The following is a 15,491-nucleotide window of genomic DNA, read 5'->3' as shown; positions in this document are numbered from 1 at the left end:
ACCTTCTGATTACGGGGCTGCTTCCTTAACCGCTAGGCCACCACTGCCCCTTTGATGATCCTAATAATAGATGCTTAATTAGATCTGGATTAAAGCATCATTTCTGTAGCTTGATGTGTCATAAGAGCGTCATATTCTACTTGTACAGAGAGAGACGCTACTTGTATAAGTCTGGGGATTGATTGATGGCAAAGTCATTATCCAAATGAGAAATACGCTGCAACAGCTCAGTCTGTTTGCACTTTCTACGTTTTTTCTCATAGAGAGATAATCTCCACCCTTATATAAACCTGATATATAGTTTCTGGGGAGTCTTCTTCAGTGTACTCAGGAAAAAAAATTGTACAACAATGCACAATGGAAATGATTAATTAGGAGAGGCGCTTTGGTTAAATGTGTGAACGGTTTGCCAGAAGCACTGGCCGAATAAAAGCATTGATAGCGTCATAGTTTCATTATTTGAATCGTAGTTTTAACACATTAACCAGCGTTAAATTGTGACTCGATTGCCCTTCGTGTTTTTGAACTTGCTTATCAAACGAATGCTTTTTATACTATGATTTTTTTTGTTCATCATGCCGTTAAAAAGTTTCCCTTTTGTGTCTAAAGGAGATTTAAAGTAGCAAGTCAGACTCCCATTTTGTCACGTTGATCATCAGGCAGTGAGTTGAAACGCGTTTAAACAGGCACCGGCAGCGACGCCCCGCTGTACAAAGTGACAAAGGGACGCACGTGACGTCACTGGGGGCGGGGCTTCGCGGAAAGTGAAACTTAAGGCCGACGGAACTCGGTTGGTTGATCAGGCTTGATTATCTCTGAGTTTAATGAAATGCATCCACGAAGCTGTTACATGTACAGGTGAGTCTGGCTCCAAATATCTGCAACCAGAACGTTTTGGTTTTAAAGGTTTAATGTAGTTTTGAATCCGTTCTGTTTTACAGCTCTTGTGAATTCTTGCCCTCTGCTTTTTGAAATCCTTCAAAAAAAGATTGGTCCTCCTGTAGACCTGCAGACATGGCTTCCTCCAGCAGTTACCTGTCTGAAGATCAGCTCCGGTGCTCCATCTGTCTTGACGTGTTCACTGATCCAGTCTCTACTCCATGTGGACACAACTTCTGCATGGGCTGTATAAAGGAGTACTGGGACAACTGTAGTCAAACCCAGTGTCCTGTGTGTAAAGAAATTCACCATGAAAGACCTGAACTTCGTCTCAACACTTCACTCTCTGAGATGACTGCTCAGTTCAGAATGTTGTTACCTGAGAAGGCCAGCAGTGCCACACCCACTGTGTCATGTGACATCTGCACGGATCAGGCTGTCAAGACCTGCCTCATGTGTCTGACTTCCTACTGTGAGACTCACCTCGAGCATCATAAAATTGCAGCAAGACTCAAACGACACGAACTCATGGACCCTGTGGAGAACCTGGAGGACTATGTATGCTCAAACCACGAGAGACCCCTAAAGTTCTTCTGCAGAGATGACCAGACATGTGTGTGTCAGTTCTGTACTGAGGGAGACCACAGAGGTCACAACACTGTACCGTTAGCAGAAGAGTATGTGGAGAAGAAGGTGAGGAATATTTTAAAACACTAAATTGCTACAAATTGTGATTTTGATAATCATAAATTACAACAAAACTGAACAGCTCCTCTGTCCATAGTCTCAGCTGATGAAGACACAAACAGAGGTGCAGCAGATGATCCAGGACAGACAAAGCAAGATTCAGGAGATTAAAGATCAAGTGGAGAGCAAAAAGGCAAGGATTTACAGTGATACTTATAAATACCTTTCACACAAGCTTTAATTTCAAATAACTATGTGTATAATGATGAATTAAAATTTCACAGAAAAGCACAGAGGAGGAGATCTCAGCCAATGTGGAGGTCTTCACTGCTCTGCTGCGCTCCATTGAGAGAAGCCAGGCTGAGCTGCTGGAGGTGATGGAGGAGGAGCAGAGAGCTGCAGAGAGGCAGGCTGAAGGGCTGATTAAAGATCTGCAGCAGGAGATCACAGAGCTCCAGAGGAGGAACAGTGAGCTGGAGAAGATCTCACACACTGAGGATCACCTCCACCTCCTACAGGTCAGCATCTCTATCTCTCTGCTACATCACAGGACAACACTCCCCATGCTGAGGGGTTTCTCCTCTCTCCTGCTCTACTGTAGATCTACCCAACACTGTGCAGCCCTCCACACTCCAAGAACTGGGCTGATGTCAGCATCCATCCTCACCTGAGTGTGGAGACGGTGAAGAGATCTGTTTCTAAGCTGGAGACCTCATTCAGGAAGCAGATGGAGAAGCTTACTGAAATACGTGAGTAGGATGTCTAACTGGGGTTCAACTGCACATCACCGTGGATATTTTGCATATGACCAATTGCTGTGATGACCAGAAATATCAAGTGTCATTTACATTGAATGCATTTATCATTTATGATAACAGTAGAGACAGGGATTGACTCAGGGTTAAGTGTCTTGCTCAGGGACACAATGGTAGTAATTGGGGGTTGAACCTGTGAATTTGTGGTCTTCTGGTGAATTAATAAATAAAGTTTAATAAATAAAGATTTACCCTAAATAACTTGTTTCCAGAACTATAATCGTTACATCGATATAAAATGTTGGTGTTTTGGACATGTTTCTTAACATATAACCATGCTTACTGGAACATGTGTTATTTTATCTCTACAGAACTGCAAAGGATTAAACTCTATACAGGTATTTAGCATTTTTTCCATCATGAAAATGATCCTTAATGCAAAATTGCGAACTCCTGGTGTCGGGTAACAAATTCCCCACATCAAACGTGGTGTTGTGATATTACAAAATTGCTCCTTCATATCAGTGATCTACTTGGCTGACACTGGTATCACCACCATGATGAGTGTGTTGCAGTGGGTGTCTGTTCTAATTCAGCCTCTTCATCTGTCTTCGTACAGTGGACGTGACTCTGGATCCCGATTCAGCCCATCCTCACCTCATCCTGTCTGCTGACGGGAAACGGGTGAGCGATGGCGATACGGAGCAGCATCTCCCTGACAACCCAGAGCGGTTTGACTGTGACATCTGTGTCCTGGGAAAGGAGGGTTTCTCCTCAGGCAGATTCTACTTTGAGGTGGAGGTCGGGGGGAAGGCTGAGTGGGATTTAGGAGTCGCCAGAGAGTCGATTAACAGGAAAGGAACCAGTGAACTCAACCCTACAAATGGATACTGGTCCGTGGCTCTGAGGAGGGGAAATCAGTATTCAGCTGCTGATGACCCCTCAGTCCCCCTTTGTCTGCACAGGGAGCCCCAGAAGGTGGGGGTGTTTGTGGATTATGAGGAGGGTCTGGTCTCCTTCTATGATGTGGAGAACAGCTCTCATATTTACTCTTTTACTGGCCAGTCCTTCTCTGAGAAATTATATCCGTACTTCTGCCCCAGTCTTAACTACGGGACTAGAAACTCTGCACCAATGATCATCTCTCCAACCCGTAAATCTGATTTGAGCTTTAACTAATATATGGCATTTACTGCATTTCACTCAGCAATTTCCTTATTTAATTGGACTATGATAAAAGGACAGATCTACAGAAAATCTACAGGCAACTGCACTGATTCATTCTTAAAAGAAGGTGAAATAAATATAATTTTTTTTTGTTTACATATTTTTCCTTATTTCTGTGTGTCAGAAATCAATTAAGAGTAAAAAAATAATCCTATAAAAATTGTGTGTAATTTACACTGTGTTTCATGGTGTGTTTTGGTATTATGCCAACTTTCATTGAAAGGATAACGTTTGTGGTCAACCAGGGACCCTAATCCTGTATTCATGGGATTCATTGTGATTATTAAATGGCTGCACTGATGTGAAAGGTACAATACAACAGTATGCATCATAGTATATCTATAGGGGGAAAAACTACATTTTTTTACACTGGCTGCAGCTGCAGGTCATAGGGAGCCTCGGGGGCAGCATGAACTCTGACCCCAGCACCGCATAAGAGTTTCCTATAGGCTCCCCCAATAGCAGCCAGGAGGCAGAATCCAGCAACTAAGAATGCAGTGGAGGCGGAGCTGTTTCCTGGACCCAAGGACGTAATGTTGGGGTGGGACGCGATGGACTGCTGCACAGGGGATTTCTCTCTGAGACGGGGGAAACAAAAATCTCAATTAGGAGCTAGAAAGCATTTTAAAAAATGATAATAAAGGTACCAAAAATGTTACTCACCTCTCAGTGAAAAAGGAGTTGAGGGAGAGCAGTGAGCTCTGATTACTGGTTAGAGAGGCTTTACCGGGATGACGGCATAATCTCATGTCTGGACAAAAGACAACACCAACATAACCAGGGACCTGTACCAGAATAATGCATTAGACAGTTTTATATATATATATAATCTTAGAAGCATTTTTAGTCCCCCTCGTCACCGTACCTTCGTTTCGTGTCCTGCTGGGCAGTCCAGCCAGTCAGAATCAGACAGCTGAATCTGGTATTTATTGATCCCTGTACATCTGTGTCTGTAACAGCGACCGACTACAGAGACGATGAGGGACGAATTCTGAATGAAGGAAGTCATGTAAGAACATAATCTCCATATGTGTGTGAGTAAAATTGAGATTGTTTGACTCTGTATAGTAACACAATCCAACAATCAACAAAATATATCCAAAACCATAATAATAAAATGTATTTAACTGGTTTAAATTGTAGAAAAGTAACAAAAGCCCCACCTCTCTTGTCAAGTTGGAGAAGAAACAGCGACTGTCTGAGTGATAAATCTCTCCACTCCACCCCTCCATCACCCTCTTCTGCTCATTTCCATCCTTCCAACATTCACTCTGGCAGAAGGTGTTAAATGTTAGTTACTTCCTTCAGACAAGAAAACGAGACCATTGGCAATGTTCTGGTTGTAGACAGACCCCATTTGCTGCAGGTTTGTAAATTCTGCATCCTTCCAGCAAGGGGTCGCTCTGGCACTCCCCCTTGTGGAGATGGAGGTAATGGCACCCAAGCCTGCTAAAAACAAAGGAAATTAAAGCCAGATTAGGATCCAGTGGATCAGCTCCTGTTGTCCAGAGTGAAGTACTGTGGTTAGGCTTTACCTGTCTGTACAGAAGTATGATGAAGAGTCATTACATGTAGAAAGTGACCCGAACTGGGACCCCTGACCTGCAACAGAGCAGTGGCTACTGATAAACTGTGTAAAAAGTGCAAGGCAGCTATACACCCAGATCTCCAGTGTAGAGGCCTTACTCTCCCCCCAGACCAGGGTCTGGGCTCGGCTGAGGTCGACAGAGTACCAGCCTGTGTCTTGTAGAGCTGCCAGAGTGATCGGGTCAATTCGCACCAGGTCCGGGTCGGGCAGAACCGCCGACATTATGGAGCCCTGTAGCACACGAGCTTCCCAGTGTGAGGATATCCCACCTGGGCCAGCACCCTGAGTAAGAAAGAGCATGGATACTCAAGACTGAAGCATGGGGAAGGTAATTAGCAATAACATAATACATGTACTCCTTTTTTTCCATTGTGATACACAGCACATGGTGTACACAGCGAAATGTGTCCTCTGCATTTAACCCATGACCCAGTGGGGAGCCATAAAAGGTGTGTGGGGGATGGTATCATGCTCAATCGGACGCTTTTCTTATTCGCTAGGCCACCACTGCCCCCTTCAGGGTTTCCAACTCAAGTATCAAGTATTTTTTAATAATTCCCTCCTCCACAGAGGGTGCTGTTATCCCATAAATCTGGTGGTATGGGTGTAGAAATAGGCCCAGTGTGCAGCACACAGACATACAGTTAAAGGTCCCCTATCATGAAATTTTCACATCGTGAGGTATTTAAAATTAATATGAGTTCCCATAGCCTGTTTATGGTACTGCAGTGGCTAGAAATTGCGATAGGTGTAAAGACCGATATAAAGGCAAAAAATATTATATTAATGTCAGGGGACCTTTAAAATGTATTTGACATATGTACTATGCTAGTACCAGGTTCTCCAGTGGGCTGCCCAGCTCTTGGTCTGTAGAGTTTAGATGTGTCTGCAGAGCCTCCACCACAGCCTGGGTGTAGATCCGCACCTGGCCTTCCTGATCAGTGTTGGTCACCCGTCCACGAGTGGAGCAGCCTACCACGTCTGTAATATGCAAACAAGACTGAGACCCTGTTTCCCCCAAATCTAATACTCTGGTTCAGCCTAGGATGGATCTCACTCTCAGAGACTTGGGTACAATCCCTCCATGAGTTGAAGAGCTTTCTGGAAAAGCCCAGTGCATGGAACACCTCATGGAGCAACATCTAAAACCAAAAAAAGCAAGGTTAACTTTGCAATTAGTCACATGTTGTCTAGTTTCCTTCACAGCAAAGAGAATTTCCATTAATATTAACAAGTAGGAACAAAACTCAAACTCAAAAACTTATTATGAGTCATGAAGTAAAATCCATCCCTGGGCCATGATGTCATAATGTTGGCTACCAGCTAATAGGCTATGTAATTAATTTAGGTTGATCAATAATTAGCTGAAATGAGCTGAGGTCATGCAGAGTACAGAGTCAGGTCATCACCTGCACAGTGGCTCGGTGGCTATACCTCCCACCCTTTAGGTGCTCTGTGCAGATAACCACCACACCAGCCAGGGGTCGACCCTGAGAGTCGCTCTGGCAGTGGACAGCATAGGCCACAACACTGGGCTACAAACACAAAAAAATAAATTACACATTGTCTCGTTTCACTATGTGCTGTTTAACATGTATATAGCTGAAATAGCTCAACTTCAACTTTAACCTTCCCCTTTAAACTTCATTTCATTTCACAAAAGACCATTCCCACCTCTGTCCTGCATTTCTCAGTGCCCTGTGTATGGACATAGAGCAGGAAGTCTGTGTCATGAACACCCGCACCACTCGGCCTCAGCACAGTGTAGCTTGGCTGGGTTGGGTGCGGGAAGACCGCGTAGGTGTGGAGGTGCTCCTCTGGGATCTGGACCAGACAACAGAACATCAAGGGTCAGCATAAGTCCATGTGGCAGGCAGGGAAAAGTCAGAGAACATGCCTCACATCCACATCCAGGCAGGTCTCGCTCCTGTAGGTGTTGCTGGCTCGGCCGCACCTGGGAAGGAACAGCGCAGTGTCGGGTGGGTGAGGGTCCGGTTAATCATGTCACAGAAGTCACAGTAGGGTGTCACAGTAGGGTGGTAGTAGCCTAGTGGGTACCACACTCGCCTGTGAACCAGAAGACCCGGGTTCGAATCCCACTTACTACCATTGTGTCCCTGAGCAAGACACTTAACCCTGAGTGTCTCCAGGGGGGGACTGTCCCTGTAACTACTGATTGTAAGTCGCTCTGGATAAGGGCGTCTGATAAATGCTGTAAATGTATATGTAAGTCCCAAGAACCAGCACTAGTAGAAAGGGGAGATTTGTGAACAAACTTCACATTGGCTAAAGAATGACAATGAGAAGAATGAAGAGACGAAATTAGGATAAGGGGTTAAATTAGTTAATTTTGTGGAATTGGGTGACATTAACATGAACAAGTCACAGTTTGAAATTTGATTTTGTGTTAGCATATTAGCATGCTAATTTCAATAACATTCGTAGGGCATTGGGACTGGTGTCATTGGGACATGTTAGCTTATTAACATTTTCATTCATTCATTTTGCATGCATTTAGAATGATAATGTGAAAGGTATATGAGAAAAAGATAAAACACTGTGAATTATATGACACAAGGTTTGAAAAATAGTCTTTTACATACTTGTTGTAGTTGGCAACACTTTTGTCCCTCCATATGAATTTGCAGTACTTGTTAATATCTCGGCTGAGAAGCAGCGGGCCAGGAACCTGTCGTACTTTTGACAGACAAAATATAACGCAATTAAATTGTTTTTCTAATGCTTGTAGTATTGGGGATACTGTATAAGAGGTAGTGAACCCAGATTCTCGCTGTGTTGTTTACCAGACAGCAAGCCAGAAACGACGGTGGATGCTTCGGCGAGCGCCGACTCCAACCTCCTTCTCACTGCCTGTGCCAGGACGGGCCCCTGAGCTCCAGGCAGCCACGTCTTTATTCTGATTGGCTGAAAAGGTGCGGCGTCCCTGGCCCGGCGAGGGGTCTGGTACCTTGACGGAAGGCCTTCTTGGTCAGGAGCCGGCTTCACGACCCTGAGTGGATCCTGCACCTCATCAAATATACACTTTCCCAAAACGCCATGAGCCCACAACACCAGGAGCAGGCAGCAGCCATGATGCCGCAGGCTGCGGGCTGAAGCAGGCCACGTGGCCTTCATCAGGCCGCCATCACAGAACATTCCACCTGCATAAGAAATGTGAACAACACAAAAGCGGCCATGAAGCACAACTTGTTAGTTTGACTGATTCAACATTAAATTCTTTTATTCAACTATTTGTCATGTCTGTGCTTAAAGACCTTAGGTAGATAAATAATTCAAAAATTCTGTACTATACAATGGTAAGGTTGGAAAAATACACCAATCAAATAAAACATTATGACCACTGAAAGGTAATGTTAATGATTTTACCTTGTTACCTTGAAATAGGGGAAAAGGAGCAATCTATTCATTCCTGTCTGTTTTCTGCTATATTTTTAGGGGTATCGCTTTGAGTGGCTTATTTTATGCTAAAAGTGACAAAAACCACATTGCATTGGCTTGTGATGACAAAAGATGATTCCTACTACTAATTGATATTCTTTAAAAAATTATACAGGCTTCTTGTGTTTATAAATGTATTTTATAATGGCATATCTACAACACAGATAGTAATAATTTACCAGGCAGTCACCAACTGACTGTTTAAAATCTGAATTTCGTTCCCCTGTACTTGTACATGTGTAATGACAATAAAGTTGAATCTAATCTAATCTAAAACAAATTGTATATCAGTTGCCAGTTTTATTCTGCTAAATATCAATGGCTAAAATAAATGTCCTGGGGTCAGTATAATTATTCCAACTATAATCGCAGCCTAATTCGGATCGTCATAAGAAACCTTTTTTTCTTTTTTAAATGAATTCGGAGCCACTCACCTGAAGAAGGACGCCGACTTTCTGCCCCAAATGGGAGTCATGTTCCGTTGTGATGTTGCCGCTGGCGTCACGACTTCCCTTCCCACCCCAGAGTAGCCTTTCAAATTCACTTTCACACCGGTGCGCGACAAGCGTCCCTCTGTGTGCAGAACCACGGTTCTGGTGAAAACCGTTTAACCTCAAACGTTCAGTGGTTTTAAGAGCCCAAGTAGCCAAGCGTTTGTCTTTGTATGGCATATTTGCTGCAAAACTTTGCACCAGCATGATGATGGCAGCGTGCCGTTCTGGGTTTGCTTTTCTCTGGAACTGAGAAAATTCAGATGCACCTCCTCAAACTCAGCTTTAAAAAATTCCAGCATGAACAATTCCAAAGAAATCGGACCTTTCAGCAAAGCATACGTCCAAATCAACTAAAGTGGCTAGACCAAAATCTGAGGTAATCTAAAGATGCTTCAACAAAGTATTAGTTTAAGGGTAGATTTTTATGCTTATGCAAAAGCTCATTGTACAATTTCATAATTTTTTTATTTAAATCATAATTTTAAATATATTGTATATACAGGGTAAAGATAATTTATATATATATATATATATATATATATATATATATATATATATATATATATATATATATATAATGTGATTATATATGATTTTTAAAAACCACACAGAGAGCCCAGGGAAAAGTGCAAATCAGTTTTATCTCTGCGTGTGTTCAACATTTTGTTCCATTTTATGCAACGTACAGTGAAATCTACCCAAAAATAAAAATCACAAATCCACATCTTCTTTCTGCAGACAGTCAGTCCAACACCATAGGAAATCAGATAAAATACATTCAATAAAAAGTCAGGAGAGAAGAGACAAAAGAAAAATATCCATAACAAGCATGTTCAAAGATTTACATATGGCACGGGGCGATTTGTGAATTGTGTCCAAAACATTTGAACACACTGGGCGAAGGAAATTCAAGTTGCACAATGTGCCAGTTTTAACATCCTGTGCCTTGAAAGGAGAGTTCAACACTGAGACGGACAACCTCGTCGTCCAGACATGTGGATCGTTACGCTTAAGAGCCAGTAAATGTACATTAAAAAAATAAAAAGAGGCCGTGATCGGTTTGGATAAAATCAGGCACCTGCTAGGAAGGGATTGTCTTGGGCGTCCGATCGCGTGCGTGAGCATGTGTCCCAGTTCCACCGTGCTAAGGGACCATCACCAAATCTTTCATTTGGAGGGAACATGCAAAGCTGTTCTGTCTATTCACAAAAAAGGCACTTTAAAATGTCATGAGCAGGACAGGACTGACTGAAACCAAAACTAAAACACGGTCAGTAAGCGACCGTATTGTTTCCATGATGAGAAGAAGAGAAGGAATACTCTGTGCAAAGTTCACCAGACCCACACCAGACCCTCTACGATATATAAGTGCATATTAAAAAACAACGATCCAGAATCGGAAGGCACCAGATGATGGCCGTGTGCTGGAGCCTCATGGTGAGGTTGATTTGGAAGGGTCAGGTGAGCATTGGCACGTCATCGTCAGACGTGGCGTCCTCTGACAGGGGGATTAGCAGCACCTCATCTTCTGAGGATGAGGACGAGGGGGACGACGAGAGCGGGAGAGACGTGGAGGAAGGAGGACTGTGCCGGAACAGTGAAAGGTTCATGCCCAGAAACTGGAAGACCGTCGCTAGGGAGCTGCTGCTGCTGCTGCTGCTGCTGGGGGAACTGGTTAAAGGAGGAGTCTGGGGCGGGCTCTGGGGCCGGTCCTGTACAGCGGTTGGAGGAAGAGCCGGAAGGGGCGGGGCTGGGGTCGGCGGCGCCTGCTGCTGTTGCTGCTGCTGCTCGGCCGAATGGCGAAGCAAGCCTTGTTTCTGAGGCAAAGGCTGACTAGCGTCGTCCCTCGCCAGCGGCTGGTCTTCTGGCCTCGCCTGGCTTTGCTCGGGGCCGGCGGGGGGCGCCTCGGACTGCTGGGGGCCGGAGCTGGGGTTCTGTGGCGGGCGCGGCGCGGACCTCGGGAGCAGGCCCCACCTCCGCATGCGGCGGAGGGCCCGGCGCACGAACCGCGGCCGACGCCTGCGGTGCGGGGAGGAGCCTGCGTCCTGTCGGAGGAGCTGAAGGATTCCCCTCAGAGAAAGAGAAGCCGTCTAGAACAGAAAAGATACAGAGAATATGAAACCGACGGACTTTTCGCCATCCTGCACCTAGAGAAAGGAGTCAGTCTTCCTCGGAGCTTATCGCCGGCTTTTCTTTATTAAATTGAAGTTGTGAGCCAAAGAAACTCAATCGGCTGAATCACGCGGGACAGAGACTTTTTTGTCCGAAAGAATGCAAAGCCGGTAACCATCGAACAAGATGCGCTTCAACGGGGGGTTTACATCCTAATCATTTACATTTACGGCATTTATCAGACGCCCTTATCCAGAGCGACTTACAATCAGTAGTTACAGGGACAGTCCCCCCCCTGGAGACACTCATGGTTAAGTGTCTAGCTCAGGGACACGATGGTAGTAAGTGGGGTTTGAACCCGGGTCTTCTGGTGAAAGAAATCCTCGGTTTACCTCATTGGGGTTCTCCGTGGGAAAGTCCTCCACTGGAGGAATCACCCCCTGTGCGATTAACTGCCCATAAGAGGGAGGGGCCTGCTGCTGGATGAGCTCCGCCTCTTGCCGAGAGATGGGCGCGAACATGCTGAAATTGCGAAAGGGCAGAAAACGGCGTGAGAGAGTGCCGGGGAGGGGAGGATCCTCCCCGACGCGGGCGCGGCGTTACCTGTACTCCCTGGTGCGCAGGGAGTAAAGCTTGCAGGTGCAGCCCATGGCGATGACCAGCAGCAGGCCGCAGACGAGGCTGCCGACCGTCGCCGCGGTGATGACCTTGCGGGGCAGGGCGACGGTGCAGTTGAGCTCGTCCGTGCCGTCCTTGCAGTCCATCTGGCCGTCGCAGCGCCAGCTCTCGAACACGCACCTGCGGACGTGAAAGCGGGTGGTTGGCAGGCGGCCATTCCTGGCGCTACTCTCGCAGCGGATCTACGCGCTTCTCGCATCACCTGTCCGTGTCGCAGTGGAACGTTCCGGGCCGGCAGAACAGGCAGTCCCTCTCGTCGCTGCCGTCGGCGCAGTTCAGCTGGTAGTTGCAGTGGTCCTGCAGGGTGTAGCAGAAGGGCCGGCCGGCCAGCTGCCTGGTCCTCGGCACGCCGGGGAGCCCGCAGGGGAACTGGCCGCGGTCGCAGCCGCCGCAGCCCTCCTCGTCGCGGCCGGTCTCGGGACAGTCCCAGCGGCCGTCGCACTGCTGCCTCGTGGCGTAGCAGCCCCCCAGGGAGCCCCCGCACACGTGCTCCCATGGCAGGCAGTAGCCCGTCACCCGGTACGTGGCGTTGAAGCCCTGCCCCTCGGAGGCCGGCATTAAGTGGTAGGTCAGGGACAGCAGACCCGTCCGGGACTCCACCTCCACCACTTTGTAATTGGACACGCAGGTTATCTACGAAGCAGGAAAAAGTGAAGTGATTGTCACTTGTGATACACAACAGCACACGGTGCACACAGTGAAATGTGTCCTCTGCATTTAACCATCACCCTGAGTGAGCAGTGGGCAGCCATGACAGGCGCCCGGGGAGCAGTGTGTGGGGACGGTGCTTTGCTCAGTGGCACCTTGGCGGATCGGGATTCGAACCGGCAACCTTCTGATTACGGGGCCGCTTCCTTAACCGCTAGGCCCCTCATTGTGCAAGAATGATGTGTTGGACGTACATGAATATTCCATAACCGTAGAGGTTCGGGTTCGCACACCCACCGTCTTTATAACGCTGCCAGCCCCGTGCCGGTTGTCAGTGATGACGATGCTGTCCCCCGGCCCCAGCTCCAGCATCTGCAGCTCCACGCGCAGCAGCCGGGGGTCCTGGGGGTCCACCGTCCACACGCAGACCTGCGGGGGCTCCAGTGACGAGGAGGGCCCGAACGAGCCGTAGAAGTTCCGCAGCACGCCTCCACACGTCCCATCCTGCGAGGCGTGGTTCACCTCCAGGTCTACGCCAGGCGGCGCGTCACTGCTCGGCGCCGGGGTCGTGGCGGGCGGTGGGGCGGTCGCGGTGGTCCCAGGGACCCGCCCCGCCTCGTAATCGCACTCCTGCTCGTCTTCGCGGTAGTCCTCCTCTCCCATGCACTCCACCTGTCCGTTGCAATGCCAGGACAGCGGCAGGCAGCGGCCATTCAGGCACTCAAACTCCACCGGAGTGCAGGGCAACGAGGCTGAGAGGGGAAGACGGGAGTACACCGCGTCTAAACATTTTTACATTTACCGGCTACTTACAATCAGTAGTTACAGGGACAGTCCCCCCCCTGGGGACACTCAGGGTTAAGTGTCTTGCTCAGGGACACAATGGTAGTAAGTGGGATTCGAACCCGGGTCTTCTGGTTCATAGGCGGGTGTGTTACCCACTAGGCTACTACCACCATAAACACGTACCTTTCGTGTAGGCCAACCGGAACCCGGAGTACGGAGGTGAAAAACGGGGCAGGAAGTGATGCGTTACTGTGACGTTTCCCGTCAGCTCAAACGGCTTGGGCAGCTGGGAGCCGCAGAGGGAGACTTGTCTTCCGGTGGACGACGTCACAGAGACCCAGTCAGACCCGCATCGTATGGAGAACTGGGAGAAGCTTGAAAGAGAAGGAGAACGACCAGTCAGAAACAGGGCTCCTTCCTGCCGCCTCTAAACCCGGCGCGTACCTGAGGATCACCGGCTGCTCCTCCGGCGCCGCGATCACCCAGGTGCAGTTCGTGGGGTGGTACGCCCAGTTGTGGTGATTGGTGCCGCGGATCTCGTCTTGCCGGCTCTGCAGGACTTTGGGCGGCCGCTCGCAGTGGGCTGAAAGAGGGAACAGTTCCATCATACATCATCGAAAAGGTCTATGTCAAGTCACCCTACGGTAGAAAAAAAAAAAAAAAAGTTCTTACCAGAACTGGAAGCCGACTCCGGACCACTAAAGGCTGGGGGGGAATAAAAAGAAGAATCAGAGAGGAATTTCGACACTTCTGCGTCGAGAGACTCAGTAAAGTCGAGATTTTCTCAGCATGGGTGTCACTTTCTGGTTAACAAAAAAAAAAAAAAAAAAAAACAACTCACAAGCACCCAAACCCCGAACAAGTTGGCGAGTTTTCGGTCACGTTCAACATACCAGAAACGCACAGCGCGCCGATGACGCAGAAACCGACAGGCGACAGCGCGACGTTCATGGCTGACGGCGTGAGATCGAACGAGGGCCTGCGGACTGGAGCGTCAGTAGAATGTGTGCGCGGTGCTCTGCGCGTCCTCCATGATCGCTGCCGGCCTGGGGAGGAAGGGGGTCTGTACAAAAAAAAAGAGCGCAAGGACAACAAACACAGTAACAGTGAGCAGTCGCCGGGGCGTCATTTCGGCGAAATGGACGTAAACGTTCCCGACGCGTACATCAATGGCGCAGGACGAGGCGAACCGCCGAGAGAAGCGACACTTTTTTTTTTTTTACCTTCGAAGATTACATGGAACTTGAAGTACAGAACAATCTGGCAGAACTCGCAAATACAAGCCACTTCCTGCTTCTTCCCTGCAATGACGTCAGGGGCTTTGCCATGGTTGCCAGATCGGGTGAATTCGTGCCGAGTTAGCCCATAGCATGGCCTTGTTCGTTCACACTCACATAAAGGCATAGTTTGCGATTCGACGTGTTATGTGTTAAAATGAAGTCATCCGTGCCGGGACGACTTAAAAAGAAACCTTTTCCTATCGGTTGTTCCGGAAAAAAACAGTCCAATCTGGCAACCCTTAAAGTTTGCTGCATTATCGCATTAACAGCAAGATTGCGACCTAAATATTAACTAAAAATACCGCCTTGGTGGTCAGTCATAATTTCCATTAACATAAAACAAGGCAAAAATGCATTAAGTATTACACGCTCCAGGCCTGATGGACTCACCTTCAAACTTCAATCCACATATACTTCCTTTTCTTTTCTTTTGCTAACTTATTGTGGCGGTATTAAAACACGGGAAATGCGCGTAAACTTTGGGCATCGGCGAACACTTGGACGCTTGTACCGAATTCCTTCGCACGACTCGGCGTTTTGTTGACATCCGCTTCCGCGTCCTGCGCCGGGGGACCGAGGAAGGGCGGAGGCCGGCGTCTCTTCCGGAAAAAAAGCCTGCATTTCGCACTCAAGAGTGTTTAAATGTATAAATTCATAAACGAAACGTTTTCTTTGCGCCCTTTCCATGCCCCGCCACGCTCGGTTCCATTTCGCCAGTGCAATGTCGCGACTCCGCCGCCAGGTGGCGCGAAAATCACGTCACTGCTCCACAAAGAGAGTTTATACTGTTGTTGAAGTTTTTACTTTATAAATCCACATTTATTGTTTTGTTGTTGTTGATGTTTGTTCTTCTCACACAACACAAACAATGAATCATTGCATGATTTTTTTTTGCAAA

General features: G+C 47.5%; 2 protein-coding genes across 4 annotated transcripts; one reads left to right on the top strand and one right to left on the bottom strand.

Annotated features, from left to right (window-relative positions):
- On the top strand, positions 1–3,704 carry LOC114799098 (E3 ubiquitin-protein ligase TRIM39-like). 2 transcript variants are annotated; one of them, XM_028995317.1, is made up of 7 exons: positions 1–858; positions 989–1,572; positions 1,664–1,759; positions 1,851–2,084; positions 2,168–2,315; positions 2,693–2,719; positions 2,941–3,704. In XM_028995317.1, exons 1-7 carry the CDS (start codon positions 825–827, stop codon positions 3,498–3,500), a joined length of 1,683 nt encoding a protein of 560 aa, XP_028851150.1. In that variant the 5' UTR covers positions 1–824; the 3' UTR covers positions 3,501–3,704. The 2 variants fall into 2 exon arrangements, with proteins under 2 accessions (XP_028851150.1, XP_028851160.1); XM_028995327.1 differs by having other exon boundaries at positions 3–858; positions 942–1,572; positions 2,941–3,702.
- A 6,007-nt stretch (positions 3,705–9,711) lies between these two features.
- On the bottom strand, positions 9,712–15,311 carry lrp10 (low density lipoprotein receptor-related protein 10). 2 transcript variants are annotated; one of them, XM_028995096.1, is made up of 10 exons: positions 14,984–15,311; positions 14,207–14,376; positions 13,986–14,018; positions 13,758–13,896; positions 13,497–13,687; positions 12,825–13,279; positions 12,082–12,512; positions 11,805–11,999; positions 11,594–11,723; positions 9,712–11,179 (listed from the first exon to the last, which is right to left on the bottom strand). In XM_028995096.1, the coding sequence occupies exons 2-10, from the start codon at positions 14,262–14,264 to the stop codon at positions 10,547–10,549; spliced, it is 2,265 nt and encodes a 754-aa protein (XP_028850929.1). In that variant the 5' UTR covers positions 14,265–14,376; positions 14,984–15,311; the 3' UTR covers positions 9,712–10,546. The 2 variants fall into 2 exon arrangements, with proteins under 2 accessions (XP_028850929.1, XP_028850920.1); XM_028995087.1 differs by lacking the exon at positions 14,984–15,311 and adding an exon at positions 14,537–14,644.
- Positions 15,312–15,491: the final 180 nt, after the last annotated feature.

The sequence above is a fragment of the Denticeps clupeoides genome, chromosome 1 (genome assembly GCF_900700375.1).
Source record: "Denticeps clupeoides chromosome 1, fDenClu1.1, whole genome shotgun sequence".
Lineage (NCBI taxonomy): Eukaryota > Metazoa > Chordata > Actinopteri > Clupeiformes > Denticipitidae > Denticeps > Denticeps clupeoides.
This window is presented reverse-complemented; position numbering and strand designations above follow the sequence as displayed.

What these genes read in the sequence shown, in the direction of transcription:
- LOC114799098 (XM_028995317.1), top strand. Translation starts at nt 825, where the DNA reads ATGAAATGCATCCACGAAGCTGTTACATGTACAG. An exon ending in CGAAGCTGTTACATGTACAG is followed by an intron (nt 859 to 988) that starts GTGAGTCTGGCT and finishes CTTCAAAAAAAG; the next exon opens with ATTGGTCCTCCTGTAGACCT. An exon ending in ATCAAGTGGAGAGCAAAAAG is followed by an intron (nt 1,760 to 1,850) that starts GCAAGGATTTAC and finishes AAAATTTCACAG; the next exon opens with AAAAGCACAGAGGAGGAGAT.
- lrp10 (XM_028995096.1), bottom strand. Translation starts at nt 14,264, where the DNA reads ATGAACGTCGCGCTGTCGCCTGTCGGTTTCTGCGTCATCGGCGCGCTG. An exon ending in CGGCGCGCTGTGCGTTTCTG is followed by an intron (nt 14,019 to 14,206) that starts GTATGTTGAACG and finishes ATTCCCCCCCAG; the next exon opens with CCTTTAGTGGTCCGGAGTCG. An exon ending in GAGCAGCCGGTGATCCTCAG is followed by an intron (nt 13,688 to 13,757) that starts GTACGCGCCGGG and finishes TTCTCTTTCAAG; the next exon opens with CTTCTCCCAGTTCTCCATAC.